The sequence below is a fragment of the Coturnix japonica genome, chromosome 1, assembly GCF_054131305.1.
Source record: "Coturnix japonica strain WE chromosome 1, WE-NBRP24, whole genome shotgun sequence".
NCBI classification, from domain to species: Eukaryota; Metazoa; Chordata; class Aves; order Galliformes; family Phasianidae; genus Coturnix; species Coturnix japonica.
In genome coordinates, this window is record NC_140663.1 from 49050023 (window position 1) to 49073390 (window position 23368).

The 23368-nt window shown below is 42.3% G+C and overlaps 2 protein-coding genes across 9 annotated transcripts in view; one reads left to right on the forward strand and one right to left on the reverse strand.

The window, feature by feature from the left end:
• Positions 1–5712, reverse strand: part of ALDH1L2 (aldehyde dehydrogenase 1 family member L2) — a 28421-nt gene extending 22709 nt beyond the window's left edge. For 3 of the 4 annotated variants that reach the window (XR_014935372.1, XM_015864546.3, XM_085518646.1), the window contains exons 1-2: positions 5603–5712; positions 256–397 (exon numbers count right to left, since the gene is read on the reverse strand). Coding sequence is in view for 2 of the 4 variants with exons in the window: in XM_015864546.3 (XP_015720032.2) it covers positions 256–397; positions 5603–5653 (193 nt within the window). In the remaining 2 variants the exon portion in view is untranslated. Of the gene's footprint in view, positions 1–255; positions 398–1589; positions 1737–5602 lie in introns of those variants that run through there. The other variant, XM_085518637.1, reaches the window with a different exon arrangement.
• An 8335-nt stretch (positions 5713–14047) lies between these two features.
• Positions 14048–23368, forward strand: part of WASHC4 (WASH complex subunit 4) — a 42426-nt gene continuing 33105 nt past the window's right edge. For all 5 annotated transcript variants that reach the window (XR_014935371.1, XM_085518617.1, XM_015864186.3 and 2 more), the window contains exons 1-6: positions 14048–14137; positions 17822–17961; positions 19034–19087; positions 19241–19306; positions 19461–19506; positions 21977–22044. Coding sequence is in view for 4 of the 5 variants with exons in the window: in XM_085518617.1 (XP_085374743.1) it covers positions 14077–14137; positions 17822–17961; positions 19034–19087; positions 19241–19306; positions 19461–19506; positions 21977–22044 (435 nt within the window). In the remaining variant the exon portion in view is untranslated. The remainder of the gene's footprint in view (positions 14138–17821; positions 17962–19033; positions 19088–19240; positions 19307–19460; positions 19507–21976; positions 22045–23368) is intronic.

The following is a 23368-nucleotide window of genomic DNA, read 5'->3' on the forward strand; positions in this document are numbered from 1 at the left end:
TACTCAGTTTAGTTTATATGAAAAGAAAATATCATAGCACATGGCCCTGCATAGCTAGAGACAATTTTTAAATACTCACTAATTAACAAGGTTAAACCAGCTCTGGGACTTGTGTTTTCATTTAAGCGTAGTTCTTGTGCTGAACCCAGTGTATCAAAGGCAATATAGGCAAGTCACTCCCATACAGACATCTCACAGCAAGGCAAGTTTGTTATGTATGCTTGTAATGTCAGCATCTAGATTAAGTTCACTTACCCAAAGGATCAGCTTGTCCATTCTTGTCAGGCACTGTGAAAACTCCCACAACTTTATGGCCCTCTTTCCTCAGCTTGTTATAAACCTCTTGTCCAAAAATGCTTTGACCTATAAGGGCTAGCTTTAGCTTATGCTGGTAAGCCTGAACAAAAGAATTAAAACAAACCATGTTATAGGATATAAAGTATTTATGTTGTTGCTTACATTTCTTTTTTGCTCTTTCAGCATTATTTTTGATTCAAAGTGGAATAATCTTTCTTCGTTTGAAGGAAAAGCAATCAGTTTTTTAGGTAAGCGATAGGCAATGTGTAGTTCCGTGAGACCACACTGAGCAAAAAGTATCATCAGATACTGCATTTATGTATATTGGTTTCCCATAATTTTCATTAGACAGACTCACTGATTGCTACAATTTATCATTATCTTACTCCATAAGGTATGATACAAAATGAAACAATATTTTTGAAATGAGTACATAAAACATTTTCTCTTGGCATAATGTTGGTGCCTGGAGCATGCCCTCTAAACCCCTATAATTAAATGGTGGCATATAATTTGTGGTTAGCACAGATACACAAGGAAGACAAGCTCACATTATTCCTACCAAGTTAAAGGTAGTGATCATTCATTAGATCCTCCTACAAGGGAACATTTCTAAATACGCAGTGCCCTCGCTGGACTTTCCCAGCCTTCTGTATTTGTTTCTAAATTCAGTGGATAAAAGCTTTTAAGCTTCTTCTGACTGAGCAGATGCCAACAGCTGCCCCAACTTTTGATTTTTAGGTGAGTGAGAATAACAACACTACTATGATATTATAAAATCACCTACTGCTGCTCTATTTAAGCTCTCAGACCCTGAGAAATGTACTAACTCCTTTAGACTCCTCAAAATCTAAAGAGCAGTCTTCTGCAGAATATCAGCCTTGAGGACACTCTAATTTCCCCTTGTTCCCTTACAGGAATACATGCCAGCTGGAGCACAGCATATGTTTTCTGGGCAGGATGTAGTACTTGTGTGAACAGAAAAGACAGAGAGAAGTGGCCCAGATTCAGTGAATCTACTTCAACTTTGAAACTGTTCCAAAGCTAATTGAATTTTACTGTGAACATTACATGTACACTGTGATGCTCTTTGACATAACCCAACATCTCGTAGATCCACAGAATCATCTGGGATGGAAAACACCTTCCAGATCCAACATCAACCTGAGTCGTATCACTAAGCTTCGTCCCTCAGTGCCACATCCACAATCCCACAATCCTCCTCACATGTTCCTCCTTGCTTTCTTCCTGCACAGGTGTTCCTGAGGGTACTGAGATAGGTGGACACTGACCTGACAAAACACAGCTAATTCTTAACTAGATCTACTCAAAGATCTAGTTCATTGCACCACCATGAGCCCCAGTGCAGGTCCAGCAAGGTGCAAGAATGAGTAGAGGATGGGACTGCCCCTGCAAGCACTTCCTTTGTATTTTTCAACCTTTAAAAGACAAAAAGACATGGCTAGGAAGGAAAGGTTCACATAGAATAAATAAAGAAGTTTGCTTTCCCCAAAGCTGAACTGGACAGAAACTGCTCCTAGACTCAGACCACTAAAGACTCAGACCATTAAAGACTCGGACTCCTCAGGATGCCTGACTGAAAGGTGGAATATAAATCCAGTCCTCACCTTCACCCTAACTTTCATCTTTCCCAAATGGACTTTGACTGACATTTTTTTTTCTGAATGACTCATTTGATGCCTCAAGCTCAGAAGGACAGATAGGAATCAATGCACTGTCTGAATATTTTAACCACTGGTCATTGTGCTGTTCGTTGACACTTACATGCTTTTCTTCTCCTTCCTCTCATCCCTTTCTTATGGAGGCTGGGACATGAGGATACCTTGACAAAGTGTGTTATTGACTGGATACTAAATGGTTTGGACTGTCCATATGATCCATCAGATCATATGACAAATGTCCTGAGAAACACATTACTCAAAACCACAGTCCATTTCATCACAACTCATTTCACATTTGAAATACTATGGATGAATCTTGCTGTTTTCAAGCTGTTTTAGTTCTGCAGATGGCCTCAGAGAAAGGGCACTACAAAATAGAAGGTTCCACTGCAGGAACATTGAAGCAAACTTGTTATTTTATGCAAACCATTTTTAAATGAAGCAGTAGGCAATAACTATTTGTCCAAAGGCATTTTTTTCCATCAGAACAAAGCTGCATGGCCAAACTTAGAAACATACTAGTGTTTCTAACCAGTGCTGCCTGCTGCTAGTAATGCCTCAAATACATCCATTATCTCAGTGACATTAGTAAAGACAAGTCCCTGTTCGAATTACAAAGAGGACAAGCTAACCTTGCAGTCTTTATCTAGCAAGGCCCAGTGGATGAAAGTGGATTGTATAACCAATGTTTTATGACCAACATTTTTACTTTTACAGCAGAAACACTGCTGCCTTATCAAAATCAGTCATCAGATTTTCCTAATTGTTTAATTATTTTAAGTGTACCAGGGGAAATATACGGGGAAAGATAAATGTGCTGGCTCACTCAATGTTGGGCATGGTAGGAAATTCTCTGATCTCCATACAGAGCCAATTAACAGCAGGAACCCAGCCAGTACAATGAAGAAATATCAAAGATAGTCCAGATATGAGTTACTTCTACTCTTGTTGTCTGTTAACACCTCTCAGTAAGAACACAAGACTGGAAGTGCTCTGCTTAGTTAAAATCTAGTCCTTCGCCACCACAAATGATCATGTAATGCAATTGCTTTTACAGATTTATCCAACCTCCGTTCTAAAATATTTTTAAAGTACTCTGTGCTGTACTGTATTACTTTTTTGATACTTGGCAATCTTCTTGAAATTTACAGTCCAAATTTACCATCACTTTAAGAGTTACTTTCTCTCCATGTATGCACGAAATGTTACATATAGTATATTCCTTAAATTAGTTCATGTTTCCCTGTGAAGAAATCTGAATATCGTATTACATGGAATTGTGTACCAGTTCCAGTTCCAAATCACGAGTTGCTGTAAATCAACATCTTTTCCCTATGTTAAGTTATACTTGCTTAATTCACAAGTCAACAAATGATGGTAAAGAGAGGACTATGTTCTATGAAGGACTGAGGAGCTAAGATTGTAGATGGGCTCAGAAAGTTCCATTTATTAATGGCACTGCGTAAAAAGATCAGCCTGGCAAGAAATCAACTCTGCTGTCCCATGTGCATTCAGAGTTACTCAGCTGGAGACTGGATTCAATTGCAGGATTGGTTTTGCAATTGGTGATTCTTCGGTTAATTCTCCAACAAATGGTACGTGTGCATTGTGTGACTGTTATTAGCATCTGTCTTAGACGTGGCAGTTGGCTTGTCTCAACTTAACACGTGCTCTGTCATCAGAAGAAGGCAGGACCCAAACTCACAAGTCTGTTGGGTTGGGTGGAAAAAATCCCATACGTGGAAGGCCTCGCAAGTTCAGACCACAAATTCAGTCCTTTGTTTTTCATCTTATTTGAAAAATGACAATTAATTCACTGCAGAAAATCTAATGACCAGCTCCTATCTTAATTTGGAAGCTCTCCTCAAGCATTTTTACCTGAGTTCGTGAAATCCTTTTCAAAGAATTTAGTATGAACGAAACACCCAATCAAAATGGAAAGTTACACAAAATTACACAGAAATAAAAAGGTTTGGTGTTTTCTTTCTTATGGAAATGGCATCTTTGGGACATGATACCATCAGTACCATTCACCATAAAGCTGTAGAAAGGAGGTCTTTAAAGAACACCAAAACGATGTGATTGAATAGTGATGGATGGGTACAGGAGCACACCCAAAGTACAAACTTTTATTACTGTTTCTGTCAGGAATGTTAGGAGTTACATTGCATTTTGTTTGCCTGGCTCACTGTGGGTATATGATATTCATGAACAGACACTTTTCTCATCATGGGAAAATTAATGGTCATGTATAACCACAGTGCATTTCTTGCTTTATTTCTGCAAGGATGCCCAATTCTTACTTCTGGGAAACAATGGAGCACAGGCAGTTTGGAGAGGTCTAGTCTTTCTCTTGTTAGTTCAGTAATCACAGGATAACGAGGTTAATATGACAGTGTTCCCAAAAGATAAGCTGCTGCTCATTCTACTATAATTATGTTGTTTTTGAGTTCAACACTGCAGAGAGAAGCAGACAAACAAACACTAGTGACTACTCAGTCAAACTGTTCTTCTTAGAAAGGGAGTCAAGCCCAAGAGTTACACATTCTACTTTACTTTCTAATGCTACAAAACTTTTGCTGAGAAGAATATTTATTTCATAGTTCAAAGTCATTCTCTGTTGCTGCCTCTCATACGTGGGCATATACACAGATCTTACATGTAGTGAGTTATCAATTTCTAATCAAATCTATTGAAGGTGAATGTTTAATAACTGCTTCTCTGACAGTAAAGCTACCAAAAACACTGCAATACTTTATTTTTTTTCTCTACAAGAATGTAGTAAAGCTGGTAAATATTTCAATATGCTGCATCTATTCATAGATAAATTTCAAACTGCGCCTCCTTTGAAAAGCAGTGCTGCATCAGATTTCTGCTGAGGATCTACATGTGCTGAATTCCAGTGCCTCCGAATAGAACCAGTGTGTAGGGCCTCCCTCCCTCCCTCCCATTACACATCTGGGGGCTCACAGGCAGTTATTAATTCCTATCTGTTGGCCCCGCAGACTGCATTTTGTGTTCAATCCCTATATTCTGATCTTCCCACACACAGCCCTTAGGATGACTTCCTTGTACTAAACTGTGCAAGCACAAAACACACAGCGCTCTTCGGGAACGCAGAAGCCCTCTCCAAGCCTCGGCTTGCCAGACACAAGCATCTGGACAACGTGGACCGGGCAGAGCACTTCAGGGCACTTGTACGGTCTATATTTGGGTGAGGAAAAAGAGAACAGCTCGGAACAAGCGCTCGGAACTGTAAAAACCTGAGGCAGGGGCCGCGGAGGCGCTTAGGCCGTGAGGTAGAGCCACACGGGCTCGGGGGCAGCTCCACACCCGGGGGGAGGCGGCATCCACAGGCCCCCTTCAGGCCGGGCCCGGGTCCAACCGGCTCCTTCCAGCCGCATCCCTGCGGCGCCCATTTGATGGCTGCGAGCCGGGCAGGATGCTGCTCCGGTGCCTCCTGAAACCTCTCGCCCTCCCAGCGCCCGCACGCGCCTTACAATCCCACCCAGCGCCCGCACGCGCCTTACAATCCCACCCAGCAGTGAGGACGCGCATCAACCCCGACCCCCGCCCGCCCGCCCGCCTCGGCTCGGCTCGGCCCGGCGCAGCGCCCCGCTCACCGCGGAGCTCGTGCAGAAGGTCCGCAACAGGCGCGGGGCTGCCCGCAACATCTTGCGGACCGCGGTCGGGCGAGCGGCGCACCGACCCGGCGGATCGCCTCGTCTGACGCAACCCGCGCCGATGGCGCCCGGCCAGATCCTGCGGCCCCGCCGCGGCGGCGCGGCCCCGCCCGGGGTGCGGCATGGCGGCAGAGGGACAGACCCGCACCTGCCGCCTCTGATCGGGAAGCAGTGGGAAGCAGCCGGGGGCAGCGCCGTGACGAGGCCTGCGGGGCGGGAAGGGGTCCGTATCGTTCTCAAGCAGTAACAACTTCTTGTTACAGGTACAATCTTAGAATCATTAAGGCTGGAAGACACATTAAGATCATCTTGTCCTACCATCAGCCCACCCCCACCGTGCCCACTAACCACATCCACACAGTTCTTGAACACCACCAGAGACGGTGACTCCACCACCTCCCAAGTGCAGTGTGGGCCTCTGCAGCACCACTCTTTCAGAGAAGAAATGATACCTAATATCCAACCTGATCCTCTCCTGGTGAAGCTTGAAGCCATTACCTCTTGTCCTAATACTGTGGCCTGGGCTGACCCCTACCTCACCACAATCTCCTTTCAAGTTTTTTTAGAGAGAGATAAGGTCTCCCCTGATCTTCTCTTCTCCAGACTGAACAACCCCAGTTCCCTCAGCCACTCCCCATCACACTTGTGCTCCAGATCCCTCACAGCTCTGCTGCCCTTCTCTGGACATGCCTCAGGGCCTCACCGTCTGTCTTGTAGTGAGGGGCCCAAAACTGAACTCAGCCCTCGAGGTGCAGCCTCACCGGTACTGAGTACATGGGAATGATCACTTCCCTGCTCCTGCTTCATGGAACAATCCAGGATGCCATTGGCCAGCTTGGCCACCTATGCACACTGCTGGCTCACATCCACTAACACCCTCAGATCTGACTTTCATGAAGATAATGAAAATAAATAATTCCGAGTGCCAAAAAATATCCCAAGGAAAATGAAACTGCCCCCAGAATGGCTATGAACAGCAAACCAAAAGCAGATACCATGGCAGAAGTATGAGCACAACTGCTATTCAGGTCAGACTTAAACCTCAGCAATATTTAACATTAAAGAGTGGAGGTGGATAAAAGACTGAAATATATTCTGCTCTTCTCAAGAAAACAAAGAAGAAAAAATGAAGTTGGTCATCATATGGGTAGCTTATGAACCACAGTGGAGAAGTCAAAAGCAACTCTTCCATTGAATTTATAATCTGCACAGATCTTGTTGCAGTAGAATGTACAGTTGAAAAAGTCTTGCCTAGTACTTATGAGTATCCATTCCTCACTGCTGCTTTTATCCTTTTCTGCAAAAGAAGTGTGATAGCAATGCCTGGAGTTCCATTACAAGGCCCCATACTCTTCTTAGGGTACACCCACTGCAGAGTGTAGAGAACTTCTACTGTAAACACTGGCATGAAAAACACTCCCATACTGCAGAGTTTAGAACTGGATTCAAGCACTGCCAAAGTTCAAGAGATTCCAGATCTTGGATTGTGATCCAAAATCCTCTCCAACTACAATACTGTACACCTGGCATTTAGCAGCTGACATGCAGCCTCATGGCAAAATACCTTGTATTCCAAGATAAGCAATTTGTAATGACTTACGGCTCTACTCCTTACACCCCCACAGCATAGACAACACAACAATTAATGCAGAATACACTAGGACCTTAATTAGTTGGCACACCTTGGTCTCCAAAACACAATGCCAAAACAACTGAGCCTATATCTCCATTTACCATGGCTTTACTCCACGAACTATTAAAATGTGGAGTGACAAAAAGGAAAAATCACTGGAGAAGGTGTCTATTGACAGTAGAATCACAGTACAAAGAATAGCAGGGTGGTAGGGTTCAAGACCTACTTTAGATTTTGTAGTGATGAAGAGAGGGAAGGGAAAAGACAGGGAGAAGGACATGTAAAATCACATGCAGGGATGGTATCTGCAAACCATCTGCTTCTTTCCTGTGATCACAGTTGATTAACTCAAACACCAGGGCTTTTAGAACTGGCTTAGTAAATTGACAATGTGGAATTTCAGGGATCAGAATAAACAGACATAGCTAATTCGCAAGGACTTCTTTTCTCACCTGGAAAATGACTACATTGTCCTGTCTCAGAATGAGCAATAGTAGCTTGCAAATTATCAACATTTCTTGTTAATCCAGGGAAGAATCCTAGCTCTGATGATATCAGTGTTGATTTTTTAGAAGTGGATTTGGTGCACATTTTAGACATTGGGTTTTCTTCTCTTGATTTCTTCTAGTTCTGCTTCCTGGTTCTTAAAGCCAAAATTTAACTTTGAAAAAAAATAAAAATGCTATTATCCATAGAAAGATTTTTAGCATGGTCTTCCCCCCAACCCAATTGATTTCCATTCCTTCCTTTTCTTGTGAAATATGTCAGCAAGGGGCACAAAAAGGAGCGGTGTGTATCATAATGTGATACACAAATATTATTCCTAAGTCAAACTTGTTTGTTCAACAGCACACTTACAAAGCAAAATGTGTTTGTATGTACAGAGCAGCTGATAAACTGAATCCAGATGAACATGATTTCTGTAAAGCAGAAGTTACTCTGTTTTTAGAGTGTCTTTAAAGTCATAATGAAGAATTGGCAAGACCACTGTGGAAGGCTGTGTTCCACAGTACACTGAGTACACACACGTACTGAGCTGCTTGGGAAGCTGCTCAATCTTCCAGAATTTATTTTCTTTAGAAAATCATACCCTGGGGTTCAGTAATTGGCTAAACTAGCTCTGAACAGGCTTTCTGTAGTTGAAAATCAGCCTTGATGGGGCTTTTCATAATGAAGAAACATTTGGTCATAGTTCAGACTCACATTCCTCAGAAGTACTTTACAGTTCATCCAGTTTGAAACACTAAAAGTGATTAAAAAAATAAATTGAGGCTTTGTACTTGTTATTCCTTAACTATGTTAATTGCACAACAAGTTTCAACTCAAATTTTGTACAGCAGCAACTTTTCTTGTTTTGCCACTCACCAGCACAGGAAGCTCCTATTTCTTTTCTCTCTGCAACATTTATACACAAAACTTGAATTAATTTTTCTTTTATTTATTTTTAACCCCCATTTCAGCCTTAAATTAATCTCAGGCTAGAAACTCATGTGGTTTCTAGTGAGGCTTTCACAGTCTACTGATACAGATTTCCTGTCATCTAGACAACCCCTTAAAACCATGTTTAACATTTAGTGTATCCAGAGTAACAGAACAGAGCATATATTTGGTGCAAAAACGGAATTATTTGACTGATTTAAGCAGTAGAAAGAATTGTCATGTTCAGATGCCTTACTCGTACATATAATCAGAATTCTCTCAAATTCCATACAATAAGCTAGAAACTACTTTTGAGAAAGTTGGCATTATCTTTGTGGATCACAGTTGTGAAGAGTGAGTCTCAGATAATAAATATTTTTTTTTCTGGGAATCCTGCCATAAAAACTGAGCAAGAACTTTATTTTATTTTAAATATTCATAGAATTGAGCATTAAATGTTCCACAGACAAGGAATGCATAGCATAGCTGGATTCCTGCAGATCCAGCAAGTCTTCCTTGTCCTGTAAGTAACTACAATTCTACTACTCTTGCTGAAGCTGTGCCTGCATATGATAGAAGCAATGTTTTCTCTGGATGCATTTCACTGTTTTAAAAAATAAAATGGTTCCTACTTGCACTGTTAAGGTTTCTACTAAGCTGCCAAACAGCATGAAAACGCTGTGAAAAATGCCACGTAACTGTATTGGTGGAGCCAGGAGTTGGACTTGATCCTCATAGGTCCCTTCCAACTTGGATGACTTTATGACTCTGTGTTTCAAAGGAAAGGAAAGTTCAATAGCCCACACAGTCAAGCCTGTGTTGTTTGACCAATTTATAGACAACTAGCCACTGCGTGAATAAAACAGTAATAGTATGAAGTTAATTTTCCTGTATTTTGGTCTTTAATCACTCTCCAACCCTTTACAGTGCTCAGGTATAATGAGTGATTTCAGCTAGTACAGATTTACATTAGACCTGATGTATAGGAAAGTCCAATAAGAATTTTTACTTTCCTGGCCATTTTGCTTTGTTCAAAAGAAATGAATCCTTTCTCAACTGTACAACTATTGAAATAATATTTGGATTTCCATGATATCTTATCTAAACAAAGTCTAAAGATTAAGAAGGCTGGGGTCCTCATTGCCTTCTTTACATCTGCCTTTAATAAGCAGATCAGTTATCCTCAGGGTACTTTACACCCTGATGTGTGAAGTCTGTGATGTGAAGTCTGGAATGCTACACAGAATACACCCCCAGTGATCCAGGTGGAGACAGTTAAAGAGCTCCTCCTCCATCTGGACTGTCACAAGTCCATGGAACCAGACAGGCTCCATCCTAAGGTGCTGAGGGAGCTGGCAGGGGTGATTGCTGAGCTGCTCTCAGCCATCTACCAGCGCTCCTGGTTATCTGGAGAGGTCCCAGAGGACTGGAGGCTTGTTGACGTGACTCCCATCTACAAGAAGGTCCGTAAGGTTCATCCAAGGAACTACAGGCCTGTTAGCCTGACCTTGGTACCAGGGAAAGTTATGGAACAAGTCATCTTGGGTGAGATCACATGGCATGTGTGTGACTTCCAGGGGATGAGGCCCAGCCAGCATGGGTTCATGAAGGGCAGGTCATGCTTGACCAACCTCATCTCCTTCTACAACTGGGTGACCAGACTGATAGACAAGAGAAAGGCAGTTGATTTAGTCTACCTAGACTTCAGCAAAGCCTTTGACACAGTCTCTCTCATAGTATCCTCCTGGGGAAACTGGCTGCCTGTGGTCTGGACAGGTATACCCTCCTTTGGGTAAAGAACTGGCTAGAGGGCTGTGCCCAGTGGGTAGTTGTCAATGGAGTTAAGTCTGGCTGGCAACCTGGCTGGGTTGTCAATGGAGTTAAGTCTGGCTGGGCACGGGGGCCCATCTTGTTTAATATCTTTATTGATGACCTAGATGAGGGGATTGAGTGAACCCTCAGTAAGTTTGCAGATGACACCATGTTGGGAGCTGGATCTGCTTGTTGATCTGCCTGAGGGTAGGGAGGCCCTTCAGAGGTATTTTGATAAGCTGGATTGCTGGGCTGAGGCTCAACAAGGCCAAGTGCCAGTCCTGCACTTGGGCCACAATAACCCCATGCAGGCACTACGGGCCTGGGGATGAGAGGCTGGATGACTGTGAAGAGGAAAGGGACCTGGGCGTGTTGGTTGATGCTTGGCTGAACATGAGTTGACTGTGTGCCTAGGTGGCCAAGAAGGCCAGTCATGTCCTGGCCTGCATTAGAAATAGCATGGCCAGTAGAAGCAGGGAGGTAATCATCCCCCTGTATTCAGCTCTGGTGAGGCCACACCTTGAGTATTGTGTTCTGTTTTTGGCCCCTTGCTAGAAGAAGGATATTGAAGCCCTGGTGTGATACTGGAACATGTCCAGAGAAGGGCAACAAATCTGATGAGGGGTCTGGAGAACAAGTCTTATGAGGAGTGATTCGGGGAGCTGGGAATGTTTAGTCTGGAGAAGTGGAGGCTCAGGGAGACCTCATTGCACTTTACAACTCCCTGAAGGGAGGCTGTAATGAGGAGGGGCTTGGCCTCTTCTCCCAGGCAACAAACAGGACCTGATGAAATGGCTGCAAGTTGTACCAGAGGAGGTTTAGATTAAACATAAGGAAAAACTTTTTCTCTCAGAGTGGTCAGGAACTGGAATGGCTGCCCAGGGAGGTGGTGGAGTTGCCGTCCCTGGCAGTGTTCAAGAGGCATCTGGATGAGGATCTCTGAGATATGGTTTAATGGCTTGTGGTAGCAATGGTAATGAGAGGGTGCTTGAACTAGATGATCTTGTAGGTCCTTTCCAACCTTGTGATTCTATGATTCTATGATTTTTCTTACTGCTGTAATTTCTAAAGATATTAACAGATCCTTGAGCAACCTTAGCAACTTCTTGTAAGCTGGTAATAAACAAAAAGTCCCTAGCACACATGAAAACCCTAAGCGTCACTGGACTTTCAGAAAAGATGCATATAAAATCTGTCAATACTTTCACTTGTGCAAACAGCACAAAGCCATTCAGTGAGAACTGAGTACAGAAAATGTATCAATCAGAGCTGAGCTATGCTTGCCTCACTCAAACAACAGGCTTCAGGATGAAATCCAAGAAAGAAGAAATAGAATGGGATTGACCTCGGTGTAGGCAACAAACACTGTCACCTAGCAAGGCACAAGAAAAACAATTAAACTTTTAAGTAATTGTATCGTAATCGCCATCATAAAATTTAACTGATGTACTTGTTTGATTCTGTGATTTTTTTCTTGATTGTACAGCCTCCTGCTTCTTTCTAAGAAATGCATTATTTCAACAATTTCATTTTCAAGTACTTTTCCCATAATCAAAATAAGGCTTGCAATGGCTTATGCTGTGGTTATCCCAGTGCAGCTTGGCCATTGCAGAAACCAACCATCTGCTTAGTGTTGGTGATCTCACAACCTCGCAATAACCAGCCTCACAGTATTTTACTCTTTATGAATTCACTTCAGCTGTGGGAACGGAGGACCTTACTGACTGTCAGCTCTTCAGCTACACCCTGAAGGTGGTGCAAGGATACTCTTTTCTGAGACAGAAAGCAAAAAAAAACCAAAACCAAAAACAACAAAAAAACCCAAACTTTTAAAGTAGTCGGACAAACTGTTTATGTGCAATTTTACACTGAAAGAAACAGCATTTTGTTTTCACAAAAACTAGATAAAGATTGTAGCAAAATTTTTCTACTGTTTTGCTTTCCAAACCTAAAGGACATACCTTGCCTTTGAATGTACGCTGCTCTACTGAGTTCAGTAAAAGCTGCATCTATGTGACTGTAGACTTGACTGTGATCTTTGAAGTCATGTATAAAATGTGATTTCATTTCATGTGACACTTATGTCCCCAGAGGTGCATGCACTGCCAGCTGCCAACATCCTGCACAATTACATTTCTAGGGACTTAAAAGCCCCATGTCGACAGCTTAGGTTCACACACAAGACTGTGAGTCGAGAAGATGTGCTTGGGCTTTGGCTGTAGAATCATAGAATCACAAGGGTTGGAAAAACCTCTAAGATAATCTTGTCCTAATGCCAATCCATCCCCACCATGCCCACTGACCATGTCCCTCAGTGCCACATCCACACGGTTCTGGTACACCTCCAGGGACAGTGACTGCACCACCTCCCTGGGCAGCCTGTGCCACTGCAGCACCGCTCTTCCTAAGAAGAAACTTTTCATAATATCCAACCTGAGCCTTCCCTGATGAAAATTCAGGCCATTCCCTCTATTCCTGTTGGTGTTACCTCGGAGATGAAGCCAACCCCCTCCTCACTGCAATCTCCTTTCAGATCACTGCAGAGAGAGAGGTCTCCCCTGAGCCTCTTCTCCAGACTGAACAAACTCAGTTCCCTCAGCTGCTCCCCATTAATACTTGTATCCAGACACCTTTTCCTTCACTCAGCTTTTCCAGCTGCTCTGCCCCAATCCTTTAATGATGCATGGAGCTGCTGTGACTAAAGTGCAGGACCCAGCACTTGGTCTTGTTAGAGACCATACAGTTGGCCTCAGCCCATTCATCCAGCCTGCCCAGATCCCTCTGCACGGCCTCCTCAGGTAGATCAGTGCTTCCTCCCAGCGTGCCGTCATTTGCAATATTAATCAGAACTGAAAAAATGTTAAAATAAAAATAAGTTACTCTGAACATTTTTCACACGATTTCTCTAAAAAAATAGTTTTTGATCTCTTCTTTCCCAGATCTAGGCTGGTCTCTTGAAATGTGCTGTAACGAGGTAAGAACTCACCAGCAAGAGCAAGCACACCAGCCAGATCCTAGTTCCCTAGAAAGACCTTTAAAATTAATTGATTTGGCAAAGGACGGATTGCTTGTCTCCAGAAAACAAGCACAGCGGTGCTATTTTCAGCCTGGTTGCACTACAGAGCTAGTTCTAATGGACGATCCGCAATTACCGATCCATCTCTCCGTGGAGCTGCTATTTCTGTTGCTCTCAGCCCCATGAAACTGCTGATGCTACCACACCGCTTTTCGGAGTCATTTCCGTTTCTGCTGATAGTACAGACTGTGCTGAGGTAAAACCATCGCTGCGGGCACTGCTAGCCGCCCAGTGGCTCTTCCCCTGTCACGCTGAGTGATTTTACTTCTTTTATCCTCCAGATGACATTACCAGCTTCCTGAATAGAAGTGAGGTGACAGCGGGGCTGACGCCGGCTGCCCACCCCCATCACCCCGCCTCCTCCCGGAGTCCCGGCGCACCCCCCAGCCCTCCGCCTCCATTTCCCAGAGTGCGGCGCGGTTGGGGCAGGAAGTCCCGTGCGCCTGAGTCAGGGGAGGCGGGCGCGGCGCTGCCATGGCGCTGGAGACCCTGTCCCCGGAATGGGAGTTCGACCGCCTCGACGACGGCTCGCAGAGTGAGCGCGCGGGAGGCGGAAGGGCCGGGTTGGGGCAGGGCGGGCGCGTGTGTGTGAGGACGGAATGGGGCTGCAAGGGAGCGGGCTGAAGAAACCCCCGCCAGCCCCTATCGCGAGAGGCGGGCAGTGAGGAAGAGGAGGAAGGAGCCGTGGGAGCTGAGCGGGGCCGGCCCCCCTCCCTGTTCCTGCCCTCCTCCCTGTTCCTGCCCTTTGCTCTCCGCGCTCACACGGGGCCTTCCCCGTGCTCCCCTCAGTGGCTGTCGGGGGGTGTTTGGGTTGTGGGGGGGACGGACTGCTGCGAGCTTTGCTCGTGCCCCCAGCGCAGTGAGGAGCGCTGTCTTCGGCCGCTCCTGGTCAGCCCTGGCGGCCCACGCGTGTGTGCCGCATCCCCGAGGCAGGCTGAGGAGATCAGTGCGTTGTGTGTGCTTTCTGCCCATAAAGGCTGTTTGGCATGGAGCTGGGTGTTCTCTTTCTGTTGCACCTTTAGAAAATAGATATGTGGTGCTGAGCTCTGTCAGTCCAAATCTGTGTGTTCTCTGCCTGTGGAGCTGACCTACTTCCTAAACTGAGAAGGTGCATGGCAGTCACACTGGGATACACGCTGTACGTTGAACTCTGCCAAATTAATGACACCAGGTGTTGCTGTGAAAATGTGTCACTTGTGGGCCAGTTGTTTCACATGCAGCGTTACCTCAAAATGGTGTCATTAATATCCTATTCATGATTCTGTCCTTTTGGTAGAAACTAAAGGTTTTTTTTTGAGCTGAGGTCTTTGGCAGCTCTCAAACCATGGTGTTATGTGATGTCCCGGAGAACATCACCCAGCATCCTCTCAGTATCAAAAGGGAGGTTGTAAAAAGGAAGGTGACAGACTATTTACCAGGGTCTGTTGTGATAGGACAAGGGGAAATGGTTTCAAACTTGGAGAAGGATTTGAACTGGTTATATGGAAGAAGTTTCTTACAGTACAGGGGTAGTGAAGCACTGGCACAGTTTGCCCAGAGAGGCAGTGGATGCCCCTTCCATGGAGGCATCCAAGGTCAGGCAGGAGGGGCTCTGAGCACCCTGCTCTAGCTATATGTGTCCCTGTTCATTGCAGGGAGGTTGCACGAGTTGGGCCTTTAAAGGTCCCTTCCAACTCAATGATTATAGGATGTGATGAGCTATATTACCACCGTCTTGACTGTGAACAGTGGCAGAGTTCACAGTATGCTATACAACTTTCAAGGGAAAGAAAGAAAAAGAAGTCACTTGGAAAAAAAAGTGTTGCTTTGCTTTGTCAGTTTGCAATCCATACTTGTATCACAAACTTTTAGAAATCACTGTGTTCCTAACTGAGGAAACAGGATGCTGTGGAAGTCCAGTTTACAATTTTGTCCCAGGTATTTATTGACATCGCACTTACAAATCCCTCTGTGGCAGTGGATCGCCTGAGTATTGACATTGCTGACTTTATGGAAGATTAGATGAAGTTGGAGGTTTTGTGCTGCTAAGTATATCCTCGTGCTGTTCCAGTTGTAAAGCTTTTGTTTTATCACCTGAGGAGAAACTAAATCAGACTTCATTGCAAACAGATATGCCTTGTGAAGCAGGTCTGTAGCTTGGAAGAAAAAGAAAATATCTGTGATTTCTTTTTCTTTTTGCATGCAATCCAGTTTGTTTGGGAAAAAAGAACCAAATACTTGTGTTAGAAATCTCTCTCCCTCTTGAAGCCATTTTAATTGATTCAAGCCTACCTGTATTTGGTTTGCTAATAGCTTTCACTCTCATGTCTGCTTTAGAGAAAAGATGATAAATTATTCACACCTGCCTTTTATTTCTTTTGTATAGGGTCAGTACAAGGTGGCACGTTGATGTTTGGCAACACTTAGTTTTGGCAATACCTGATATCAGCCCTGCGGAGCTATAATGTGTTTTAAGTGCATCTTTTGACTGCTGCAGATGATGGAGATGACAGGTTGTGGTCTTTAGGAGAGTGCTGCTGCTGTGAGATCTTTTGAGATGTGCTGCCTATTCAATTGAGGGAACTGATTTGAGTAGCAGTGCCTGGTTCTTATTCTTGTATGACTTGTTTGTTTTTTTCAATTGTTCCTATACAGTCCCAATACCTCTTTCAACATTTTTTTTCTGCTCTTAGCTTTGCCTTTTGTGTGAAGAGGGAAGGAACAGGAGGGAATACAGCATCTTCTAACAGTAAAGTACTGGAGCTGCCAGGGTGGCAGGTTAAGCTCTGTTCTGCAAGGCTCTGCGTCCATTGGAGTTCTACTGCTTTAGTGCATCAGGGCTTCTAGAAGATGTGCTGGAAGGGATTTGGAAGGCAAGGTGAATTGGTGGAATAGAAAAATATGACGATACAACATAAGGGCTGCAAATCAGTGTCTGAAGTGCATAGTGCTGATAAAGAGTGCTTTGTTCACTTGCTGCTTATCTGTTTGCGTGAAATCCAGTCTTCTTATTTTGCTGGTGTCTGTGAACCAGGCATAACCCAACAGCACTAATGTGGAGTTTAGAGTGGTATGGCTCACTGTACATCTTGGATGGGCTTTGCAGTTACATTGCTGCTTGTTTCAAAGTAGGAGCTTTGCATTAGTTGAGGAGAATTTGTTCAATTTCTCCTCATTCTCAGCTCCCCAGTGCATAGTCCCTCTCTTCTTTGACTCTTCATTAGCCTTTGTTCCCCTTACTTGGCTGGGGTGCTTTTCCAGGCACATTTTCTCTTCCTCCAAAATACATCTGTAGGATAATTGATTCAGCAAAACTAGTTGACTGAAGTAGTCATCAACGACCATTTGTCTCAGTTATAGACAGCTTAGATGAGTAGGAGGCTGAACCTGCAAAATAGAAAGATTTTTTAACTTTTGTCACAACCTGCTTGCTAGAATGAGTAAAGGGCATGTATGCTGCTACATAAGCTAAAAAGATTGCTGTCTGAAGAGCTGACTTTGTGTTTTGGCAAAGTTCAGTTATTCAACTAACTTGCATTCTTTGGTTTGTTTGTTTTAAAGGCAACCTTATTTTCAACAAAAAGATTGTAAGCTATTAGATGTGCAGACAAGGGACTTCACTTCAGTCATCAGATGAGAAAGGATTGTAGTTCCTTACTAAGCGTGGAAGTCCTGAGTTCTAATGTGGTGGGATTGATTGAAACCCATCAGCTTCCAGAATAATGCCCAAATGACTTACGAAGAGGTAACAGGGAGAGAGCAGGAGGCAGATTGCTTCCCCTACAGCTTCTACTCAGACCAATAGGATAAGACCCAGTGCCTCAAATGTCTAATGTTGTTGTTTATGGCCTGGCTCTGCTGATGGGTAAAATCATCTGCCATGCTTCAGTATGATCAGTCAGTTCTTTGCTGTGCAGCTTGGTGTGGTAGTTAGGTTTGTTAAGATCTTCATTTGAAAATAAATGTACACATAAATAATTCTTAATAAGCCTCTTAAATATTTGTTATTCTTTCATATTTGTTATTCCTGTTTGGAATGGACACTGAGATGGGTGATGGATTTTGAACAAGTAAGAACTTTGTATTACAAAGATGCAGTTGTTTCAAGAAGAAAACTATGCACCAAAATTCAGCATGCAGCACTACTAGCTAAATAGCAACAGATAAAAGCGTTAGTGAACTTTGGGATATTGGAATATACTGAGTATTTTATGTGACTATCAATGTTTTGAATTTTCAGAAATCCATGCTGAAGTGCAGTTGAAGAACTATGGAAAATTTCTTGAGGAGTATGCGTCTCAGCTGAAGAGAACTGAAGATGCCTTGGATGACTCTGTTGGAGACGTTTGGGACTTCAGTCTTGATCCTATTGCTTTAAAGGTCTTCATATATTTAATACATATTGAAACTGTTGTTTTCCTCATTCCTTCTTGTATGGGAGATTGGTAATCACAGTGTGAACCACTGATTAATCAGCTGAGGCAAGTGTGGGGTCAGCTGTGGGAGCACAGGTGAAAGTTATGTAGCTGTGCTCCCTGGAGGGGTGGAGTTCGACTCCACCTCCTCTGAGACCTCATTTAAGGGCTGACCCTCACTGAGGCAGCATCTCTTGGAGATCGCTTGCCAGGGAGTATTGCCTCAGCTCTGGTGAGTTCCCTTCTCTTTATACCTTCTGTATTTCCACCATTTTCCTTGTAATTGCCATTCTTATTAGTACCAGTATAGTTACTGCCAATACATTTCTTCCTTTCAAACCTGAGAAGTGAAAGCTTCTTGCCTTTGTGCTTCTAATATGTTGACTTTTGTGTTTGAGAAGCCTATCTGATACTGTTTCAATTTTTCTTCTTCCACAAGCGTTTTATTCCTTAGTCATGTTTTCTGTCCTCTGTAGAGCATGAATGTTTTTCATCACTGATATTGGCCATAAAAGTGAGAAGTACTTTTAAATGTTGTTACCATGTGGAACTTGTATGTGCAGATGATGTAGTCTCAGTCAGTCTTCTGTCTATTCAGGTTACATGTGGGGCCTCAATAGTGCTGAGTGTATGTGAACTTGTCATCTATGAGGCTGACTTCGGTATAAAATCTCTAGTGCCTGCATGTAGGTACACACAGTGCTTCCTGTTTCCTGCGTTTGGGATTCTTAATTTTCCATAGGTTTCTGGAGTTGTTTTTTACTGTGTGCACCATAATGATTATGTTTTGCATTCCATGTTTTATGAGTAAATTGATGTAAATCCTGTGTAGTTTAGCTGGTTATTTCCCTTAACACATAAATGTGCAAAGAGAAGGTTTCGTGCAGCACAGGTTGCTGGTAATGTGCCATTATTGGCTCTTATTACTGACTTTACTCAGACTGAACTATAGAAAAAATTATACTACTTGCCTCGTTGCTTAAATATGGTTTTGACAAATGTTTTCTAAAGCTTTTGTTTGTTTTAATCAATTCTAGCTTTTGCCATATGAGCAGTCCTCTCTACTGGAGCTCATAAAGACAGAAAACAAGGTAATTGCTTTGTGATCAAAGGGAAAACAGAAGTTGTTTTAGCTAAAACTGATCCATTTGATCCATTTTAAACACGAAAAACGCTCTGTAAGAGTTTTATTTGCTGTAATTCTGTGTTGATAATCTGCGTTTTTTTTCTTTTCCTGAGTCTAGGTTCTAAACAAAGTAATAACTGTGTATGCTGCCCTTTGCTGTGAAATCAAGAAGTTAAAATATGAGGTGAGTTCAGCTTTAATTATGCGTATGAAAGATTGACAAACCGATAAAGGTTTATTATTTTGAAATAAACAAGATACAATTATATACTGTCTAAATAGTTTTTGTAGCATGATCACTTATTTATTAAAAGACAAATTTATGTTTCTGTTGATAGGCAGAAACGAAATTTTATAATGGCCTCTTGTTTTATGGAGAAGGAGGTAAGTAACTCCCTTTACTGGAGAAGTTTGTAGTTTTACTTTATTGCTTCCAATTGTATTAAATGCTTCAGGAAGTCTTTTATATTACTGATGCATGCTTTCACTATATCATTAAATGATAAATATAAAAGAGTGGACTGTGATAATAGAGCTGGCATTGAGACTATAAATGAAGCCTGATTATCTGCAGGAAGTCTTGTGCTAATGGGAAGTTCTGTTGCAACATGATGTACATGAGAAGTATGGAATACAGACTTGACGTTTTTCAGACAGATGACCTACAAGTGAAGACAGTAGGACAATGCATGAGATGTATAAAAGCAGTGCTTTTGAAATTCATCACAACTTTTTGCTGTAAACATCTTGGCTTCTTTTTTAATGAGATTGTGTTTCATGTTTAGGTGTACGGAAACCTGAATTTATGCACTGTAGCAGCTGTTTTTCTGAGTATGGCATTGAATAGCTGTGTTTCACTTGTAAACACGTTATCCTAAACCAGCTTACTTCCTTTTAGGACTGTTTTTTGCAGGAGTTTTAGTTGTTTGTAGTAAAATCATTAATTTGAAACCGGGCTGTAGTAACACAATGAAACTTAATAGTACCTTTGACCAAATACTGTGTGCTTTACTCTTGGAATCATAGCTGGTTCAGAAGAAATCATGATCTCGCTTATGTAATCTTCTGTGCTTCAAGTGAAGTGAATTGCTCATACTGCTACTTAAACAGTGACATAATCCAGGGAAAAAGTGTTTGAAAGACATTTCAGTTGCCAAACCTTGCATTTTGTCACAGAGTTTCACTGGTAACTCATCCAAAGGTTTTAAGCTTTTGTCTTAAAGAGCAAGCAGGTATCTTTGTTCTGAGGACTCAGTGTATTTCTGAGGTAGGGATGTCCCCTGGCTTTGTTTTCTGTTTCATAAATGTGAGACAAAGGAAGGTATGCTCCATTCAGAGTAACACTGTAAAACTGCTTTTTGAAGTTTAAGAGCCTTGATTGTGACAGCAGAACTGGGGAATGGAGAGTCTTGGAGACAGCAACTGTTTAAGATTCTATCAAGTGCTGCATGAGATGCCTGTTGAGGTTCAGTTAAGGAATGTCAAAAAGAGCACCATACCTTTTAATATCCGAAAAGAAAGTGCTCTGCTGTCAAAATGATAGTAGGGGGTCCCTCAAAACTTCTTCACATCTCCAGCATGAGAAAAGTCACACTGTACCAGATTAGTATGTTACAGCAGCAGTTTGTTCCTACTTGAGTGTTCTACAACAAATGGGTGAAACTGAGAGGTTGACCTTCTGTGGGTTGGTTGGGGGGGCAGGAATAAAGCTCTCTACTCCCAGATCTCACCTCGTAGCATAGGCTTTGGTAACAACTACCTTGCTTTCTTACAACAGCAAAGATGGCTGAAATTGAATGGAACAGAGAAATACCATGTGGTTTTTGCTTTCTCTATATAGCAGGGAACATTTTTTTCATCTTATCCTTGAAGTGACTAGGATTACTGTAGGAACATGAATTAGTTGGGTTGCCTTTTGGATCATCTGCTAATTTGAAGAGAGGAAAAGTTGCATAGAAAGCATAAAGGGATAGGATGTAATATCTAAATGGAGTTATAGAAGCTCATTTAGATTTTGGTCTCTGTTCTAAAGGAATATTTTTATGAAGACCAAAAACTTTAAACTAAATATTTAGAAGTTTCCTTGCATGGGTTGAAAGATCACCTCTCTAAACAGGAGACTTCTTTAACACTATTGTTTGTTTTTTTTTGTGGATGAACTTCTCAGCTATTTTTTCCGTAGTGGCCCAATAGAAAAATCTCAAGTCTAGAGCATTAAACTATCATCACCCTAAAAGGACTGTCAGGTAGTACTACAACTGTTCCAGCTGTCCAAAAGAATTTGACACATTCACATGATAGCTGCATCTCATAGTATCTAATCAGTGTACTTTGTCACACGTGTAGTGCTTTGGGCCTAGGGTGAGAGCTAGTTGTTTTATGCTGGATAGCATATAGGGAAAGATAATTTATTGACAAAGTTGTATGCTACACAGGTTTTCTGTTGATTTATGATGTAATATGTTCTTTCAGCTAATAACTATACTAGCACATATTCCTTGCAATGTAAATACCTTGCTTTTACAGTCTTCTTTTAGTGGGAACTTTGATATGAAGTTATGTAAAACATATACTTAAGGAATTAAGTCTTGTAATTATTTTCTTACAGGTGAAGGAAACTTTTTTCTTGTTTTATGCATAACTTAAAGCAGTCTAATTCTATTGGGAAAGGAACTTAAAAATAATTCTACCTTAGGAAGCAAAATTGAAAGCTTTAGAAGTTCAGCCAGTAGGCTTGTAGGTGTGAACTGAGTTTGTATCACAAACATACATGATTTGGAGGGTGAGCTCCAGAGTGTAATGAATGGCTCTAACACAACCTTTTTAAAGTAGCGATGGTTCTTTATCTTTGAAGCTACAGATTCCAGTATGGTGGAAGGAGACTGTCAAATACAGATGGGAAGATTTGTTTCCTTTTTGCAGGTAGAGTATCTTGATTTTTTGACAGCAATTTTAACGTCAATTTTATTTTAAAGTGGATTGAGAAGTCTTCAGTATCCTGCTTGCATCTTGCTGAGAGGCACTGTAGTCATTTGATACTGTCATTATGTTTTACCTGCTCACCTATTGCTACCACAGTTCACTTAGAACACAACTGTTTAACTTGGTTTGGTCATCTACTCATATTTAGCTTGTTGGTTTTTTTTGTTTACACTAGTCTAAAACTCTGGGAGACTAGTGAGAAGGTAGGTTATGATTTGTGTTATCTTTGTCTGTGGAAATTAGAGTTTCTTAAGCAAATTTCAGTAAGTATAAATCAGTCTTGTTCCATTTGATAGTAAGGTCAAGGATTTCTATTCTTACAGTTCTGATTAGCAAGTTTGAAAACTGGACATGAATTAATGGTTCATACACTGTTGTGTTGCTGTTGGGAGGCAAAATTAAAGTATGTACCTGGGGAAGAAAAATTGTTTGTGGCACACCAAGCGTTCAGGGAAGAACATCAATTTTATTCATCTTACTTGTTTTTCCCTTTCTTTTTGCCTTACTAACATGGTCAGTTTCTTCTTTCAAGCTGCTTCTTACTGTTGGTGGTTATGAGATGGGGCTGCAGTTCATTGTGGGAATTTTTTCTAGGTTTTTTTTCCCTGTTAGGATTTTCTGAGATGAAAGTTGAGGGTAAAGTAATTGGCAGTCTAGATATGTTCAGTGTAAGTAGACTACAGAACTCCTGGTAGTACAAGATATGCTTACGGAGTGTATGGGAAATCACAGCTTGAACCTCTGATTAATTAGTTGAAGCAAGTGTTGGGTCAGCTGCGGGGGCACAGGTGAGAGTAATCTAGCTGTGCTCACAGAAGGGGGTGGGCTTCGACTCCACCTCCTCTGAGACCTCGTTTAAGGGCTGACCACCACTGAGGCAGCATCTCCCAGTGGAGACTGCCTCAGCTTTTTGGTCAAGGCATTGACATTGGTGAGTTTTCCCTTGCTAATAACCTTTGACTATTTACCACCATCTTGGTTAACATCTTTATATTAACCACCCTTACACGGGTATATCCTATTGTGTAGCATTTCCACTATAAACACACTCAAATATAGCAGTCTTGCTTGTGACCCACTTTGTATATGTCCTACCATGGCTTGTTGAATGTTGAACGTGGAAAGCAGGCAGACACAGGACATTGTCCCAGAGGAAAGGTTACTGTACTCACTATGTTGGTTTGGATAAAGGTATGAGGAAAACTCTTTGTGTCTTTTTCAACTATTGTGTTGTTCTGAACCCACTCAGCAGTAACTCACATGT